The 20723-nt window shown below is 38.0% G+C and overlaps 1 protein-coding gene across 1 annotated transcript in view; it reads left to right on the top strand.

Annotated features, from left to right (window-relative positions):
• Positions 1-20723, top strand: part of LOC126088260 (spatacsin) — a 388646-nt gene that overhangs the window by 85045 nt on the left and 282878 nt on the right. The window contains exons 8-10 of the mRNA XM_049906389.1: positions 1059-1209; positions 1383-1990; positions 13007-13188. Of these exons, the coding sequence (XP_049762346.1) occupies positions 1059-1209; positions 1383-1990; positions 13007-13188 (941 nt within the window). The remainder of the gene's footprint in view (positions 1-1058; positions 1210-1382; positions 1991-13006; positions 13189-20723) is intronic.

Here is a 20723-nt window from a genome sequence, read left to right as displayed (position 1 = left end):
GTTGTCACTTTCACTTTTATATGTATCTATCTGCAGTGCTAAATATTTGAAGGTAAGTATTGCTCAGCTATTCTGTCTCATTTTGCTAGTTTACTATTTGAAATTGGATCGATAAGTTTGGTAAAACAACATTTATTTTCACAAAAATTTATTTCCCAACATAGTTTCCCTAGTGCTCAATATGTTTGGTCCAACAAATACACTTAATCTGATAAAAGAATAATTTGTTTAAAATCCTAAAAATACTTATCCACAACAGAGATAATCTCTTTACTCAATGAAAATTTCTTTTATCTATGTTATTACTTTTTTAAGATTAGAAGACCTTAGGAGTAGAATGCTGAAGTATTTCACTTCAAAGAAGTGTCAGCAGTTGCACTGTGCTGATGATAGAGCCATTTTTGTACTGGAATCTTCACAGTTTCTGCTATGACTCACTATGTGAACTGTCCATTAGTACCATTCTGCGTGGGCCATATCCTAACACTTTTGACTTCCTTTTCAGTGCTTTTCATCACCTTTGCAGGACTTTTTACACATTCCTTACATTGTTTTACTGGATAGAATGATATATTTGAACATCCAACAGTTGTGAGTGGATTCTGATTGATTTTAAATTTCCAGCAGTAATTCACACCTTTCTTACTCTTATTCTCTTGTTGTTTGAAGGGATAAAAATGGTTTCACATTTTCTCCTCATTTGGTACTGTTGTGAGCTGATAGTCTGTGTTTCCTCATTAACTAACCGTATTGATCAGTCTTTTTATTTGTTTTTGTCTAAGTTATTAGTTTCATATTAAGGAAGAATTCATAGTAAACACTCTTTAAATATGATATGTACACAGAGGTAGATTAAAATGAAGCACTTGCATGAATGCAGCACTATCAATTATTGATAATTGTAGTATTGGGTTCTATATATGGTGCTGAAGGAACATTAGTACCTAAACTGTACTCGTTTTGAACTTCTCTCATCTTGGAAGTAGAGCTGTTTTCTTAAATCATCAGTTTTCTACAGAGGAACATTCACATTTTACTTTCCAAACTGTATGTTACAGATAATGCAGTGTATGGACACTGAAACAGTCAGTCAGCTGTTACAGGGTGAAGAATGGAAAGACTTGACTGTGCCATTATCTGCACTGTCTGAAAGTTTGAAACAACATCAGATGGATGTTGCTCGTTTATCATTTGGTTTGCACTCACAAGGTTTGCATATTTTAATATCTATTAATTTTGTCTATTATATAAAAAGTAAACTATAATATACCATATTACTGATTTTTTCTCTTTCCTTATTTCTGTATAGTGCTTCTTTCACCCTGAAAATAAGTTAGTTGTTCAATATTTTTGTTTACATCACATATTTATATTTTTTGCAGCCTTCAAGAATACATTCCATGAAAGTCCATCAGATGAAAACTTCTTGAAAATACTGAGCAATGCAACAAAAAACATGAATGATTTATTTCATGTTGTTGAATGTGCTGTCAAGGAAAACTTAAGAAATGTAGCTTTTACTTCTAACTTAATTTTGCTGTCTTTGAACCATGCATATGAATTGATACAGTTTTTACACAACAAAATCTACAGTGAAAGAAGAAACAGTGAAGTCTCAGATTTCATGGACAAACGTGAATTAAAACACATTGTTACAGAAATAATGGCACATGTCATAAATTTACGATCCCAACTTAGCAGATACCCAAAGGAGCAAAACACTACTGTGAATGGTTACCAACCACTTGACAGTTTGCCAGAAGATTCAAAGCTATTGTGGAGCTCGTGGACCTCTATGGATGACGAAAATATTGTACTTGATTCGGTTTCTAAAAATTCTGTACCTCTGGCCCAGACATACTTGATTAAAGAGCGTAACTGGAAACCACAAGGGATAATGACTACTATGAGGAACATAGTTAATAAAAGAATTCATGAACTCTTAAGAGACAAAGACATTGCACAGTCAAGAATGCTTCTGACTAATGTGGTATGTATACAAACTAATAAACTAACAGATTAAGAGTTGTTTAAGAAAGAATTGTGCTTTTTGCCTATAAAAAAAGTTGTTTTCTGAAATGATTACAAGATTCTTCAACTGAATGATTATGTTTCAGCAGTCCATAATTATGAAATAGAGATTATGGGGAAAAGTTTGTTTTCATCTCTATGATACCATTTCCTTATATACACTAAAATCATATGCACTTCTGCTATTTGACACTACCTTTCCCAACATTTGGATGTCTCCACAACTAAGTCTTTTTCTTTTAAATCCACGGCTTCATTGTACCAACCTGTTCATGGACTATCCAGAGGAATGCTTTATATGTGCATGAAAACCTGGATGCCTCATTTAGTGCAGATTTATTTTCAACTTAATTACGGTTTTGATCAAGAGCCAAGATTATGTATTGTCCCTTTGCAACCTGAATGCCTATGCATGAATTTGCTTGATTTAATCATTGTTTGTCATTGAACTTCAGCTTTCTAATGATATTTAAGATTGTTAGTCAAATAATATCAACAAACAATGAACAATATTTCCATTTTCATTTTCATAGCTGCCAAGGTGTTCATTGACAGGAACTGTCCTCCAAACCTGAATCATGAACACATCACCTCCAGATGCTCTACCGAATCCAACTAACCACCTGCAAAGGAGCGTGCAGCACCTCTCTTATTACATATCTAAAGCTATGTTATTACTCTGGAGTTCACATTTAAATGTTTACCAGAGGGTTCTCAATTGTTCCTCTTATGAATACTGTGGGGAAAAAATGAACACCTAAATCATTCTGTGTAAGCTCAAATTTCTCTTATTACAGTTGTCATGTCTCTCTATGTATGTGGGAGGCAACAAAATATTTTGGCATTTGTAGGAGAAATTTGGTGATTGAAATATTGTAGGAGGATCTTGCCGTAATAAAAAAACACTTTTGTTTAAATTATTGCTATTTCAACTTGTTTATCATATTCACGGTGCTCCCTCCCCAATTTCATGATAATACAAAATGGGCTCATTTCTCTAAACTTTTTTGATGACATTCATCATCAGTCCTGTCTGCTAAGGATTCTGTCCCATGTGGCAGTATTCCAGAAGAGGACAATATTGCAGGTAGTCTCTTCAGCTATGGTTATCACATCTTTTAAGTGTTCTGCCAATAGAACACAGTAACACAGCCTGTGCTTTGCCTTCCCCATAATATTTTCTATGTTATGACACCAATTAAAGTTGTTTGTAATTGTAATCCCTAGGTGTTTAGTTGAATTAACAACTTTTGAAAATTTTGTTATTTATTCTCTAATTGATATTTAATGGGACTTTTCTAGTACTCATGTGGAGGACTCACATTTTTTATTGCTTAGGGGCAATTGTCTCTTTGAACACTATGCAGATACAGTATCTTGTCTAAATCATTTTGTAATTCATTTTGTTCTTCTGATACTTTACTAGATAGTAAATAATATCATCATCTGCAAACAATCTGCTCAGATTGTCTCCTAAAGTAGCTATATAGATTAAGAACATTAGACGACTTTTAACACTTCTTGGTAGAACCCCAGGTATCACTTCAGTATCACTAGGTGACTTCCTGTCAATTAATACAAACTCAGATGCCCGCGAAAGGCAAAGGTCCCGAGTTTGAGTCTTGGTTTGGCATACAGTTTTAATCTGCCAGGAAGTTTCACTTCAGCGCACACTCCGCTACAGAGTGAAAATCTCATTCTGGAAACATCCCACAGGCTGTGGCTAAGCCAAGTCTCCGCAATATCCTTTCTTTCAGGAGTGCTAGTTCTGCAAGGTTCACAGGAGAGCTTCTGTAAAGTTTGGAAAGTAGGAGATGAGATACTGGCAGAAGTAAAGCTGTGAGGACGGGGCGTGAGTCATGCTTGGGTAGCTCAGTTGCCTGTGAAAGGCAAAGGTCCCAAGTTTGAGTCTCGGTCTGGCACACAGTTTTAATCTGCCAAGAAGTTTTACATCAGCACGTACTCTGCTGCAGAGTGAAAATCTCATTCTAGAAACATCCCCCAGGCTGTGGCTAAGCCAAGTCTCTGCAATATCCTTTCTTTCAGGAGTGCTAGTTCTGCAAGTTTCCCAGGAGAGCTTCTGTAAAGTTTGGAAAGTAGGAGATGAGGTACTGGCAGAAGTAAATCTGTGAGGATGGGGTGTGAATCGTGTTTGGGTAGCTCAGATGCCTGCAAAAGGCTAAGGTCCCAAGTTCAAGTCTCGGTCCGTCACACGGTTTTAATCTGCCAGGAAGTTTCACATCAGCGCACACTCCTCTGTAGAGTGAAAATCTCATTCTGAATACAAACTGTGACCCGACAGGAAATTACAAATCCAGTCATGCAACTGAGATTGTACTCCCTAGACAAGAAAATTGATTAAAAACCTCTTGTGAGGAAAGGTGTTAAAAAGCCTTCTTGGAACCTAGAAATGTGGAATCACCTTGATATCCTCTGTTGATAGCATTCATTAGTTCTCATGAATAAAGAGCCAGCTGTATTCCACAAGAATGTTATTTTCTGAACGCGTGGTGGTCACCAAGAGTATCTGCTTTGAAATTACTCTTGTTGGCAGCTATTCTTGATTTGATTTCTAAAATATTCACTGCTCTTGCTTTGGTGCAGGATTTTTGGAAAACTATATTTAATAATTCCCTTAGTGGAAATGTCATTGGCAGTATTACCTTTGCCATTGCACAGTGAAGATACTGATTGTGGTTTGCTGCTGATATACTTTACATGTGACCTGAAACTTTTTGGTTTCTATGCCAGATTTCAAGCTAGATTTTGTTGTGAAAACTATTGAAAGCATCTTGCAGTGGAGTTTGCACGAAGGTTCGAGTGTCTGAAAACCATTGTCAATCTTGAAGATTTTGTATTCTTTTATTTCTGGCATACTTTTTTCATTGTTTCTGGAACATTGCCCTGACCTGGTTTGTGTACCATAGGAGATTGATTTCATCACTTATTTTAATTTGCTTGGTACAGAACTCACAATTGCCATCAACACTACTTTTCTGTTTTGTTTTTAATTTAAGCCACAATTGGTCGACACTTTTGTAGTTAGTATGAAAGGAGTGGAGAGTATCTCTTAGGAAGACATCAAGTGATCTGCTTTTCTAAATAGATATAATTTGTGAATTTTTTTGGTGGACTTGGATATTCAATCTCTCTTCAGCAACCTTGTGGTCACTAATTCCTGTATCCATCATTTTGCTCTTTACTTGCTGAAGACTGATTGTCACTAAGAGATCTACAATGTTGTTGTAACCATCTACTCTTTGTTTGGCCTCTTGAAATATTTGCTCAAAATAATTTTCAGAGAAAGCAGTTAGTTTGAGTTTGGACAGTATTTTATGTCTACCACTGATTTAAACATGTATTTTTGCCAACCTATGGAGGATAGATTGAAGACACCACTAACTACACTGATGAAAAAAGAAAATTGCAGCACCAAAATATAATTACTGTAGACTAGCGCATTTTGTGAGTACATTTACCTATGTAACCTAGTTAAGTGATTAACATTGTAGAATCACAGATTAATGTATGGATAAGCCATTGCAAATGTGAAATTCTGGTACATTTATAACCAGTGTAACTGTCAGAATGTTGAATGCAACCTTGCAAATATGCAAGCATTGTGTTGTACAGGTGCCACATGTTAATTTGTGGGCTGGAGTTCCATGCCTGTTGCACTTGGCCAATCAATAGAGGGATGGGTAACGCTGTTTTTGTCTGATGATCTCCCACATATGCTCTATTGGAAGCAGATTTGGTGATTGTGCAGGCCAAGACAACATGTTGACTCTCTGTAGAGTATGTTGGGTTACAACAGCAATATGTGGATGATCGTTATCTATTGGAAAACACCCCCTGGAATGCTATTCATAAATGACAACACATCAGGTTGAATCACCAGACTGACATACAGAATTTCAGTAAGTGTGCTTGGGATAACCGTGAGAGTGCTCCTGCTGCCATACAAAATTGTACCCCTCATCATAACTCCAGGTATATGTCCAGTGTGTCTCGTACACAGACAGATTGGTTGCTGGCCCTCAGTTGGCATCCTTCTAACCAGCACATGGCTATAATTGGCTCTGAAACAGAACCAGTGTTTATCAGAAAACACAACAGAACTCCACCCTGCCCTCCCACGAGCTCTTGGTTAGCACGACTTCAGTCACCAATGACGGCAGTTCGGGGTCAGTGGGATGCACACTACAGTGCATCTGGCTTGGAGCTGTCCTTGAAGTAAGCAATTTGTAACAGTTCATTGTGTTGTTGTGTTTGCCAACTTCTTCTGAAACTGCTGCTGTAGTGCAGTACTATCTGCTACAGCCATATGCTGAACACAGTGGTCTTCTCTCTTGGTAGTGCCAAGTAGCCGTCCAGAGCTAGGTGTTCTTGTGACCGTCCCTTCTCATGACTGTCACTGCCAACAATCATGTGCAGTGGCTACATTCCAGCCAAGCCTTTCTGCAGTATTGCAGAAGAAACATTGAGCATCTCATAGCCCTATTACATGAATTTGATCAAACTCAGTGATGTGTTGATAATGGTGTCTTTATTGTCCTAAAGGCATTCATGACTAACATCAGCTCTCCATGTCCACTCTCAAAGGTAAGTAATGCCCATGACTATTGCAGTGTATATTGAAAGCAATTTGTAATATTATAGTGGGGCTACTAGTGCCACTCTTATGTGACTGGTGTGAAACTTGAGTAGACATCACCTTTCAGATATAGAAACACACCTACAAGCTTTCGTTCATATTGTCCAACTCCTCCTTGGTATTGCAATTTTTTTGCCATCAGTGTGAAATTGTAGGAGTCAAAATGAGACTCAAATTATCCATGAATCTCCAGCAACTATATCATCAAAGTCAGTAGGATTATAAAAGGAGGTAATTATTAATTTATTCCAGTTGTTAAGTATAAACCTCTGCTCATACTGACTCATAGCAAATACCTTGTGTCTACTTTGGTTTCAGTGGCGACAGCCTCAGGCTGCTTAACCAGAAACAGCACCGCTGAGAGTTGTGAGTGAAGGAACTCTTAACACATCTCTCATCTGAACACACCATTCATAGTCCTATTCACGCCAAAGATGGTGTAAATCTGCACTACAGACATTCACAACAAATTAAAGAATAAGCTAAAAAAGTAAACACACCCATACTTCTTGTTGTTGTTGGTGTTGTTGTGGTCTTCAGTCCTGAGACTTGTTTGATGCAGCTCTCCATGCTACTCTGTCCTGTGCAAGCTTCTTCATCTCCCAGTACCTACTGCAACCTACATCCTTCTGAATCTGTTTAGTGTATTCATCTCTTGTTCTCTATGATTTTTACCCTCCACACTGCCCCCCAATACAAAATTGGTGATCCCTTGATGCCTCATAACATGCCCTATCAATTAATCCCTTGTTCTAGTCAAGTTGTGCCACAAATTTCTCTTCTCTCCAATTATATTCAATGCCTCCTCATCAGTTATGTGATCTACCCATCTAATCTTCAGCATTATTCTGTAGCACCACATTTTGAAAGCTTCTATTCTCTTCGTGTCTAAACTATTTATCATCCACGTTTCACTTTCATACATAGCTACACTCTATACAAATCTTTCAAAAACTACTTCCTGACACCGAGCGAGGTGGCGCAGTGGTTAGACACTGGACTCGCATTCGGGAGGACGACAGTTCAATCCCGCGTCCGGCCATCCTGATTTAGGTTTTCCGTGATTTCCCTAAATCGCTCCAGGCAAATGCCGGGATGGTTCCTTTCAAAGGGCACGGCCGACATCCTTCCCCGTCCTTCCCTAATTTGATGAGACCGATGACCTCGCTGTCTGGTCTCCTTCCCCGAACCAACCAACCAACCAACTACTTCCTGACACTTAAATTTATACTTGATGTTAACAAATTTCTCTTCTTCAGAAACACTTTCCTTGCTATTGCCAGTCTACATTTTATATCCTCTCTACTTCGACCATCATCCGTTATTTTGCTCCCAAAATAGCAAAACTCATTTACTACTTTATCGTCTCATTTCCTAATCTAATTCCCTCAGCATCACCCAGTTTAATTCGACTACATTCCATTATCCTCATTTTGCTTTTGTTGATGTTTATCTTATATCCTTCTTTCAAGACACTGCCCATTCTGTTCAACTGCTCTTCCAAGTCCTTTGCTGTCTCTGACAGAATACAATGTCGTCGGCGAACCTCAACAGCCCATACTTAGATGCTCATAATCTAATGAACAAATAAATAATCTGGTGCTGCTCAAATGGAGGTTGGTGTAATAGTGATATGTTTGCAACTGTCACTGATCTGTTCAAAACAAATTACTATGGTTCTGAAGAAAATGTAAATGTTCACTGTGCAGTTAATAAACACCTGTCTACTCTTAGTAAATACACAAGAAACAAGAAATTAAAAATTAAATTACAAAAGCAGATAGGCAAAGCTATAAAAAAGTATCTCGCTTCTACTTAGAAGCTCATAATACCTACGCTGTTGGTGCTGCACTAATGGAGGTGGATGCCATACTCAGTAACATAACATTCCAGATTGAAACAAGATGGTTTACATAGATGGCCCTAAGGAAGTGGACGTACTCAAGTTGTCACATTCTTATCCCAGACATTCCTAAGAAATTACTTATCAACAGAATTTAGAATCTTCAGTGCTGAGTTGTATGCAATCTCAGAGGCTTTTTATCAGATGAGATCTACTCAAACAAAGTATTTTCTCGTTTGCTCATATTTCCTGAGTGCCTTATGAAGCAGCTAAAGAATGTACTTAGCAGAGATCCAATATTAGAAAAGAGTACCTTGTTGACTATATGGAAGTGCCTTTCCTTTGAGTATGGGATACATCGAATTTCATGGCAACCAGACTGCAGACTTGGCAACCAAGAAGACATGTGTTGAGAATTCAGTGATATCATGTAAAGTCCAACTGCAGTCACTTATATCACGGATAAGGACAGTCATGGGTAGTTGACTGTTTAATTAACCATGACTGTTTCAGAAATATGAAAAACTTTTTTGGAAACTGCTACCAGTCACAAAATTTTGTTGGTTTATTTAAGTGTTTAATGGAGCAAAATATTTTGAGATACAAACCTTATCCTCAAGCTGCAATGTCAATAAAAAACATTTATCCAAAGTACACATAGATATTTAACTTCTTCTGTACAATCTTTGAATGTGACATGGTCATCTTACAAAGAAGGATGTCCACAGCACATGTCAAGACTGTAAAGAACAACTTTAATGTATACACAAACTTTTGGTAAATGTTTTAGGATGACCATCACACTTTCAGAGACTGTAAAGAACAACTGTAATATCTGTGTGTATCTTTGATAAATATTCTTTGTATTGCCAATGTAGTCTGAAGATTATGTTCGTACTACAAAACTTGTTGTTCCTTTAAATCATTTAAATAAGTCAGCAAAATTTTGTGATTCCTTCTAAATGACAACAACCTTTGGACAGTTAAGACAGTCATGTGACAGTGGCATACTTCTGAATGTCCACTTTGATGAAACCAAATCATTTAGCTCCTCTTTGTCTGGGGCATTGCTCTTTAAATCACACATCAAACCACATATAATACACATGGTGTTGTCATAACAGTTGGGCCATATTTTAAATTAATATTGTTTGTATGTTGATAAGAGAACATTAAATGACATGAACTGAGGCATGCTCTCTATTTTAAGTGATTCAACATAGCATGAGTTTTAAATTTTTTGAGCAATCAGGACTCTTTCCTAAGTTGTCAGGAATGGATTTTAAGAACTGAGTGGCTGCCTCTTTCTCCTTTTTTATATTAGTGGTCAGACAGCCTTTCGTACTGTGGAAAAATTCTATTGACAATATTACGAAAAATATAGATTGCTACTCACCATATAGTGAAAAATTGAGTCTCAGACAGGCACAACAAAAAGATTGCAAAGCAAGTAAAATTTTGGCCAAATGGCCTTCTTCTGAAGTATAAAACACACACAAACACATTCATGTAAACACAACTCTCACACATGTGATCTCTGTCTCTGGCCACCGAAACCAGACTGTGAGCAGCTACACGTGATGGGAAAAGCAATCTATGTGGTGGGGTTAAGGTGAAGGCTGGGGTGGGGTGGGGAAGGCAGGAGCAGCAGGATAGGGGTGAGGGACAATGAAGTGCTGTTTGTGGAAGCATACAAAGATATGGTTGGGAGAGGGTATGGCAGCTAGGTGCAGTTGGGAGATTAGTCGCAATGTGGAGGGGAGGAAGGGGGTGCGCGGTGCTAAAGGAGAGAAGTAAAAAGACTGTGGGTGTATTGGTGGAATAGAATGCTGTGTAGTGCTGGAGTGGGAACAGGGAAGGCTATAGGTGGGTGAAGGACAGTGACTAATGAAGGTTGCGACCAAGGGGTTAATGGAACGTAGGATATATTGCAGAGAGAGCTCCCTCCTGCGCAGTTCAGAACAGCTGGTATTGGTAGGAAGGATCCAGATGGCATAGGCTGTGAAGCAGTCTTTGAAGTTTAGAGCATTCTGTTGGGCAGTGTGTTGAGCAGCTGGGTGGTCCAGCTGTTTCTTGGCCACAGTTTTTCTGTGGCCATTGATGTGGTGTTGGTTGTCATACTCATGTAGAATGCAGCACAGTGGTTGCAGCTTAGCTCATAGATAACATGACTGCTTTCACAGTGTTTGTTAGTCACTGTCCGTCACCCACCTGTCCCCTTTCCTGTTCCCAATCCAGCAGTACCCAGTCTTCTATATCGCCAATCCACCCGCAGCATTTTTATTTCTTTCCTTTCCCACAACCCTGCCCCATCCCCCTGCCCTTCTCTTAACTGTATCTATCTGCAATACACTCTCCCCACCATGTCTCTGTATGCTCTCACAAGCAGCACTTTACCATCCCCCACCTCTGTCTTGCTGTCCCTCCCTCTCCCACCTCAGCCTCCACCTTACCCCCAGCACCCAGATTGCATCTCTCATCACACACAGTTGGGCAAAAACTTATTTGTTTAACAGCCTTTCGGTTGTGCCTCTTTGCAACTCAGCATCTCCACTATATGGTGAGTAGCAGTCTATCCTTTTTATAATATTGTCATTATTCCATCTGGGATTTTCCATTGGAAACAATCTACGGTATTACATTCAAGCTACTCCTTATTACACGAAGCAGTGTTTTATTTTCAGATTGCCATAATTTTATTGAACTGTGAGAACATGTTCTTGAGTGCATGTGATGACATACACAAGATAATGCATATTTTTATTGTTTATTTTAATATTCTTATAATGTGAAATTATAACTTCCTCAACCTAAAAACTAAACTCTTTTACATTTTAAGCTCTGCCACACAATATAATGTGTAACCTGAGAGCATATTAAATTGAGCAGTGTTAGTACCAGTATTGGTGATGTCTGGAGGGACAGGGATGGTGTGTCTCCCTGCAGATATGTCCTCAAGTGGGAGTCATTTGCATTTGTCCAAATATTGATGTTGTCATACTGTTTCAAAAAATGCTAATATATTTCCATAGTGCATCATCATTTTCAATTTCTTTTCTGAGGAAAACTTTTATCACTCAATCACAGGCATTCAAATGCATACATTCGTATTCAACATGGGCTCATATAACCATGATATTGACTACTCAGCAACTAAAAACTCCATCATCATCTTTGTCATCTTTATTCATCCGTATTCTTGTTGTTGTTAGCTGTCCTGAAAGGTCTCTGTACTCTCCAGCTCACCCCTGGTCACAACAAGCACGGAGATGTGATATGTCATCCATTGCTGAAATAGAACTAATACAATTACTCCAATTACATAACATACATTACAATATTATTAAAAAAAATTACCTGAATCATAAGAGTCTATTGACTGCTAGCTGCATTTAATTTAATATTTTATCAGTTATTACCTGGGTGGAAGATATTATTTATTATTATTCACTCACTACACTTTGTTGAAATATGCCTTGTAAGTAATGGTACTTGTTTGCTCATTGCTAGATGGGGTATACAAGTATTACATCAGGTATCCATAAGGCAAGGAAGTTGGTACAGGTTCAGCATAGAGGGGTGTGTCTAAGATGTTTAAGATGTTGCAGATTTTTTTTTTTTTTTTTTGACAGTAAAACGTTACTGATAAAAAATCTACTCATCAAGCAGCAGCAGGAGAACACACATTAATTGGATAGATAAAAAATCTACTCACCAAGTGTCATCAGGAGAACACCCTTTTTTTTTGGGGGGGGGGGGGGGATGGGTCAAAACTATTTTAGGTGGTATGTGATGTGGAGAGAAAATTAAATGGAGTGGATCTTATTTCAGGGGATGATTTCTGAAATTCACCATCACACTGTCAAATGAAGACCAACATGAGATGTCAAAACTTGTAATGATACAATGTAGACAGTATGTTTGCAGTTAGTTATTGTTTTGTGCCCAGTAGCAAACTATATACATTTCTGAAAAGTCAACATCTTTTCTGTGAGAATGTAGATTAGTGTAGCTGTGTATTACTGTTACGAATTTTTATTTCAGTTATTGTAAGAATATCACTGCTACTGTGGTCTCTGGAATTAAGTACTGAACAAAGAATATAATCACAGGAATTAAGTACTGAACAGTGAGTTGTTGATCAGGGAATGTGAATGCTGTCTAATAAGTGGAGAAACTTATTTTCATGGGAAAGGTCTAACAGTAATCTGATAAGAGCAGATGGGGCAAGGACGACGGGTGGGGGTGGGGGGATTACACACAGAGGGAGGGTGTAGGGGGGGGGGGGGAGCGGAGGGGACAAAAGATTGAGCGTGTGGAGAAGGATTGGGAAAGAAATCAAAAGAGGGGAAAAAAAAAAACAACCAAATTGTACCCTGAAAACTATTATACTGTAAGCCTAAGACATATTTTGTTAGAAACATGGTAGTAAGTTCTTTATTTTGATGTGTAACTGAATGTTACATATTTTACAGGGCTATAATTCTGAAGAAGAGCTGAGAAATATATTTAGAAAATCAAGTGAGAGAAAAATACGTGATAATGTTGCAAAATACTTGGTTGACCACCACTCCTTGGACCCTCCTGAAATTGAGGCGTGGAAATTTATTTTGCTTTTAGAAGACCATTTAGAGGCAGTTGAGTTTTCTGGTGCCAGGTAAATATACTTTATTTTTCATTGGTCAAATGTAAACACTCAGGCTTTCTCAGAATATTATTTATAACATTTGGTTTGCAGTAACTGTGATGAGGATTTTTCTTCTGCAAGAGTCTTTACAGCACATTTGGAGCAAGTTGAAAGAGATCTACATCTTACTGTTTATACATGTGCCGCCAAGTTTAATAACATTGTGCAAATAATGTGCAATAGAAAAAAAGAAGAGAAATAAGAAGGAAAGGAAATGAGGAAATTTGAAAACTTGGCAAGGGTGTTGCTAAGAAAATCTCTTTGTCATTTAAAGTAGCAGTTTTTGCCCCCTAGGTAAAAGCTTGAATGATTAAATCTCTTTAGTGATATCTTCATTATCTGGCCACATGGATCTGTAGTGTTACATTTACTTCTACCCCAACTCCATTCATACCATCCTGAAATTCAGTTCCATGGTTGTGGAAAAAACTGTGATGTTACTCTTTCTACTACAAAGAAAAGGAGATTGATCCTGGTGGGATATGATGATCACCCAAAAAGATCACATATACCAAACCGATATCTCAGGCAGTAAACTGTCATCATCTATTGCAGCAGAGTGCTGAAGATACCCACATATCAAGCTCAAGCCATTTGATGCTACTGCAGTTACAAAAAGAACTAAGTCACTCATTGACTATTTCTCACTGGAATGTGTATCCTGAACAACAGTTTGGTATTCATTTTTAACTGGCATCTGTGAAACTGAGAGAATGGCCAAAAGAAATATGTGATCCAAAAATGACTGATCCTCTTGTCCTACATCAGCAGTGGTTTTTCAAAATTTTCTGAATCCTTAAAAATCACAAGAGTGAATCAAAGTTTTCTTGTATTGAAATTCTTCCAAGTATCATTTCAAAAGATGAAATTGTTCACAAATGACTTCCAGAATATCTTACTGTAATGGATATCAAGGAAAAGCCTTTAAATTTTCAACACCAAACAGATTATCTGAACCTTTTTACTTTTGTAACGCTTGTAATTGTCTACTGAAATAATGCTGAAGCAGATAGGATTTTGATTATTTTTTATCATCATATGAATGTTGCAGTTCTTCTTATTTCTGTACTTGCTAAGAAAATTTGAGAGCAGTTCTGCCTTATGCAAGATACCTTTGTATTTTTGTTTTCACCAAGACTTCTTGTGCTATTTTCTATGGGTATGATAATTTTTGTTCTGCAAAATTGCTTCACATTGACCTTTAAAGAAACTTTTGACGCAAAATGCTGACATTTGTAAAATGAGCAGTTATTGTAAAGGGATTTTACATTGGAGCTGAGACGTGTGTCACTGATTTGAGGCATTCTATGTTGTTTATTTATGACATGTCTAAGGTTACTAGTTTTATAGTACATTTGAAAATAAAGTGGATGTATGTATTTGTTTACGTACTTCACATGGAGCTATTGGGTATTTATGCTAGTAGCTTTAGTTCTACTGTGCAGTCTACAGCTTGTCATCTGCAAACAGCTAAACATTATTTTATTTTTCTGTTTATTGTGAATTTCCAACCAAGAATCACTATGTATTGTGTTGTTTGAGTTTTTTTGATGCTGTGGTGTTTTTACTTCTTTATGTCAAGATCACACACTTTTTTCAATTGTATTTGTCATTACGTATAAATTTTATATGATTTCTTGCCAAGCACAAAGTTTTCACTGCTATTACGTGTTGCTGTGACTGTGGTGTTATTTTGTTTCGTGGGATGTTTGTTTTGGATGTGGCATGCGGGTTTGAAGTGTTGCTGACGTTCGTTGCGTTTAGTTCATATATATATATATATATATATATATATATTTAAAAAGAAAGATGATGAGACTTACCCAACAAAAGCGCTGGCAGGTCGATAGACACACAAATAAACACAAACATACACACAAAACTCTAGCTTTCGCAACCAACGGTTGGTTGCGAAAGCTAGAGTTTTGTGTGTATGTTTGTGTTTATTTGTGTGTCTATCGACCTGCCAGCGCTTTTGTTGGGTAAGTCTCATCATCTTTCTTTTTAAATATATTTTTCCCACGTGGAATGTTTCCCTCTATTATATATATATATATATATATATATATATATATATATATATATATTTTCTCATTCATAGCATAACTTAAACTGGGGGACTGCAGTATCCTGTTTCCACGGAGGAATTTTTTTGACATAGCTACCTTTTTCTCTAGCTGATGTGTGTGTCTTCCCTTTGGTAACAATTTGTTTTGTAGTTACTGATCTTAATGTCTACAGCAATACTCTTCAAGATTCCCAAAGATGTGAGTTGAAACTATACCAAGTACAGTGACTAGCTCAATATTTTTCTGGTAATGACTTCATTATTATTTTACAGTAACAATGTTTAGAGTTGTACATGGCGTGACTTGGTGACTCAGTAGTAAAGTGCCAGACTACAAATCCAAAGGTCTCCGTTTAGTTCCTGGTATAGCTTAGGATTTTTATTTGTAATTTATCACATCTTTCATCAATGGTTCACATGAGAAAATGCAGAGTTGCGCTGTAGTCTGGAATCCACGTTAAAACTGTACATCCTTCTATAACTGGCTGGGTGAGTCAGTTTAAAGATCTGAGGAAGGCAGTGGTAAACCAGCTCCAATAGGACCTGCCTAGTAAAGCATTGTGCTGTTCAAAATAATCTTCAGATTGATGACTACTTTACTTTACTTAATAAGTGCACAATTATCTCAGTAAACTGTGGAGAAACTAAAATTGTCTCACATTACTGTGACCCTGAGTTTAAATTTAGTTACACTGATTTGCATCTAAAGTTGGACTGACATTGTGTTCTTTTTGTGTCCTTGGACCTCCAAAAAAATTATGGACTTACAATTTTTTACTTTTGACACTTTTATGTCTAACAGTCATTCTAATCTGGCTTCCCATTTTAGGTTACTGGGTCTCACCCCCACAGTGTTTTTTTTTCCAAATAGCAAGTAATATATTATCAAATTTGGTTGAAATCAATCCACGAGTTTAGGAGCAGGTTTCTACCTGTTGCTTTGCCCACATAAGCGTATGTCATATGTGTTTCATGTATATTTAACATATTTCACACATATTCATACATATATTTCACCTATATCTTTAGAAAATTTCATCCTGCTGTTCCATTTTCATGCAGCTCAACGTTTATGATGTCATATCTCCTGAACCATGTATCGTACAATGATATAATTTTGGAAGTACATGCTGTGGTGTGTGTGGCTATTGTCTGCAAAATGTGTTATGAACAGAGTTTGTAGCAAAGAAGTAACAAATTTAAACATCATGCATGGTGTGGCAGTTTTTCATGCATCTCAGTGCTTATGATGTCATATCTCCTGAACCATGTGTCTACAATGATTTACTTTTGCTGGTACATTCAGAGGTATATGCAAATATTGTCTGCGTAATGTGCCACTAATATAGTTAGTAGTGAAGAAGTAATAAAATAAAACATCATTCTTCTTGCAGCACTTTTAATGCATGAACAGCACAAATGTAGTATGTAATAACCTTTTTTTCTTTTCAGTATTTTATGGGCATTGTAAATGAGACAACATTATATAATGGTTAGAAATTGTGTGTAAGGTTTGTTGCAAATCATCATCTGCTCTCATTCTCAAATACTGGATAAATAAAGTATGGGTATTCATGCATCGTGAGCCACACTGCTTTTTCAACCCCACCCCCACCCTTTTGACAGATGGGAAGTTCCTACACCCACAGCGATTCTTTCCAGACAGTAAATGATAACTTTGGTTCAAATCGGTCCAGTGGTTTATGAGAATCTGTGGAACATACATACATACATAACCCACACACACATTTTTATAATATTTGTGGATTTGTTAATGAATTTCAACAAAAGTCTGAGTGCACTGTCAACTCCAGATTTCAATATTATATCAAAACATTATTAATGAGACCCTCACATCCATCATTATGGTCCAAGAACAGTGACTTCCCTTCAAGCTTTACTCTAGTTTTTTTGTTGACCATCCACATTTAGTTTTTCTTCGTTTCCACAATCAGTATAAGTTCATGCCATGTTGACCTCACTTTCTCAAGGAGAAATAACATAGCAAAGGCATTGTCACTGTTTTCTTTCTCTTCCCAAACAAAAGTAAATGTCTCAAATTAAAATCACATCAATACTTAACCAACAGAGGGCAAAAGTCCAAATAATGTCACTACCAATTTTTAAAAGTAGTTAAAATTAATCCTAGCTTCTAGAACTTTCATGTCTTTTCCTCAGGAAAGAAGCAGTGATTGACTACCAAAGGTTGGAGAGGAGGAGCAGATTACTCTTACCCCGGATCATGAGTGACCTGCCCCTCCTTTGCAACCTTTCTACCAAACCCTTTGGAAGGAAAATACAAGTTCTGAAAGAATTCATCATCACCAGCAGCAGCAGCAGCAGCACTCATACTATATTTGTAGTTGTCAACTTTGCGACATATGACAAAAACTATACTCTTTCATTTCATCCTTGTGTTGTTATTTCTCGCTCTTGCAACACTGAGGTATAATACATGGATACAGTTGCTATATCTTTTTTTTTTTCATTTTTATGTATTATAATAATTGGTACTGTTGTTTTAACAGTCACTGCACTTTCATATTACCTCAATAATTTTAGTTACAGTTCTGAAAGGAACAAAGCACTACTCCATAAGAAAGGAAGCATTCATGACATAAAAGACTATCATCTCATAAGCGTATTCAGGATTTTGTACAAATTTTTAAAAGAATATTGTTAAATCATATCAGTTGCATGCCTGACACAGCTCAACCCATAGAGCAGAATGGATTCCACAGCAGCGTCAGCCCACTAGACCATGTACAGCTTCTGTAGGTTATGACATGACTTTTGATTCAGTCAACCATCCTGCTGTCATGCAAGCCTTAGTTGAGCAAGGGGTGGAGATGGCATCTATTAAAATCCTGTATCATACATACAAAACTTCTGCAGCTTTTGTCAGTGTCACGAAACTAATTTAAGAGTTCACAGTGTACAAAGGAGTGGCAAAAGGTAATCCCATCTCCCCCATCCTAGAAATGGAAATGTCAAAACCAAACTAGGGAGAAAGAGGTATTCAAATCATTTTTATGTATTATAATAATTGGTACTTAACAAAATGAGATTAGCAGATGTCACTGTGCTACTGTAAAATGATTCTGATGAGCTATAGATTTTGGTATTGGATCTCACCTCAGAATGTCAGGCAGTGGGACTGAACACACAACTTTCCAAGATCAAAATAATGTTTACTAAATGGAGCCTGGTAGGAAACTCACAATTAAAAAATACACTACTGGACACTGACAGAGAACACATCCATCAAAAAGCCAGCTTGTAAATATGGCAGGAGATATATATATATATATATATATATATATATATATATATATATGATATGGTTATAATAGAAGGAAACATTCCACGAAGGAAAAATATACCTAAAAACAAAGATGATGTGACTTACCAAATGAAAGTGCTGGCAGGTCGACAGACACACAAACGAACACAAACATACACACAAAATCCAAGCTTTCGCAACAAACTGTTGCCTCATCAGGAAAGAGGGAAGGAGAGGTAAAGACGAAAGGATGTGGGTTTTAAGGGAGAGGGTAAGGAGTCATTCCAGTCCCGGGAGCGGAAAGACTTACCTTAGGGTAAAGACTTACCCTAAGGTAAGTCTTTCCGCTCCCGGGACTGGAATGACTCCTTACCCTCTCCCTTAAAACCCACATCCTTTCGTCTTTACCTCTCCTTCCCTCTTTCCTGATGAGGCAACAGTTTGTTGCGAAAGCTTGGATTTTGTGTGTATGTTTGTGTTCGTTTGTGTGTCTGTCGACCTGCCAGCACTTTCATTTGGTAAGTCACATCATCTTTGTTTTTAGGTATATATATATATATATATATATATATATATATATATATATATATATATATATATATATATATATATATATATACCAAACAAAAGCACTGGCAGGTCGATAGACACACAAACAAACACAAACATACACACAAAATTCTAGCTTTCGCAACCAACGGTTGCCTCGTCAGGAAAGAGGGAAGGAGAAGGAAAGACAAAAGGATATGGGTTTTAAGGGAGAGGGTAAGGAGTCATTCCAATCCCGGGAGCGGAAAGACCTACCTTAGGGGGAAAAAAGGACAGGTATACACTCGCACACACACACATATCCATCCACACATACACAGACACAAGCAGACATTTGTAAAGGCAAAGAGTTTGGGCAGAGATGTCAGTCGGGACGGAAGTACAGAGGCAAAGATGATGTTGAAAGACAGGTGAGGTATGAGCGGCGACAGATTGAAATTAGAAATTAGCAGAGATTGAGGCCTGGCGGATAGCGAGAAGAGAGGATATGCTGAAGGGCAAGTTCCCATCTCCGGAGTTCTGACAGGCTGGTGTTAGTGGGAAGTATCCAGATAACCCGGACGGTGTAACACTGTGCCAAGATGTGCTGGCCGTGCACCAAGGCATGTTTAGCCACAGGGTGATCCTCATTACCAACAAACACTGTCTGCCTGTGTCCATTCATGTGAATGGACAGTTTGTTGCTGGTCATTCCCACATAGAACGCTTCACAGTGTAGGCAGGTCAGTTGGTAAATCACTTGGGTGCTTTCACACGTGGCTCTGCCTTTGATCGTGTACACCTTCCGGGTTACAGGACTGGAATAGGTGGTGGTGGGAGGGTGCATGGGACAGGTTTTACACCGGGGGCGGTTACAGGGGTAGGAGCCAGAGGGTAGGGAAGGTGGTTGGGGGACTTCATAGGGATGAACTAAGAGGTTACGAAGGTTAGGTGGACGGCGGAAAGACACTCTTGGTGGAGTGGGGAGGATTTCATGAAGGATGGATCTCATTTCAGGGCAGGATTTGTGGAAGTCGTATCCCTGCTGGAGAGCCACATTCAGAATCTGATCCAGTTCCGGAAAGTATCCCGTCACAAGTGGGGCACTTTTGGGATTCTTCTGTGGAAGGTTCCGGGTTTGAGGAGATGAGGAAGTGGCTCTGGTTATTTGCTTCTGTACCAGGTCGGGAGGGTAGTTACGGGATGCAAAAGCTGTTTTCAGGTTGTTGGTGTAATGGTTCAAGGATTCCGGACTGGAGCAGATTCGTTTGCCACGAAGACCTAGGCTGTAGGGAAGGGACCGTTTGATGTGGAATGGGTGGCAGCTGTCATAATGGAGGTACTGTTGCTTGTTGGTGGGTTTGATGTGGACGGACGTGTGACAGGTGGAGGTCAACGTCAAGGAAAGTGGCATGGGATTTGGAGTAGGACCAGGTGAATCTGATGGAACCAATGGAGTTGAGGTTGGAGAGGAAATTCTGGAGTTCTTCTTCACTGTGAGTCCAGATCATGAAAATGTCATCAATAAATCTGTACCAAACTTTGGGTTGGCAGGCCTGGGTAACCAAGAAGGCTTCCTCTAAGCGACCCATGAATAGGTTGGCGTACGAGGGGGCCATCCTGGTA

This window comes from Schistocerca cancellata, chromosome 6, assembly GCF_023864275.1.
Source record: "Schistocerca cancellata isolate TAMUIC-IGC-003103 chromosome 6, iqSchCanc2.1, whole genome shotgun sequence".
Classification (NCBI taxonomy): domain Eukaryota; kingdom Metazoa; phylum Arthropoda; class Insecta; order Orthoptera; family Acrididae; genus Schistocerca; species Schistocerca cancellata.
Note: the sequence above shows the minus strand (reverse complement) of the source record. Positions and strands in the feature narration are given on the sequence as shown.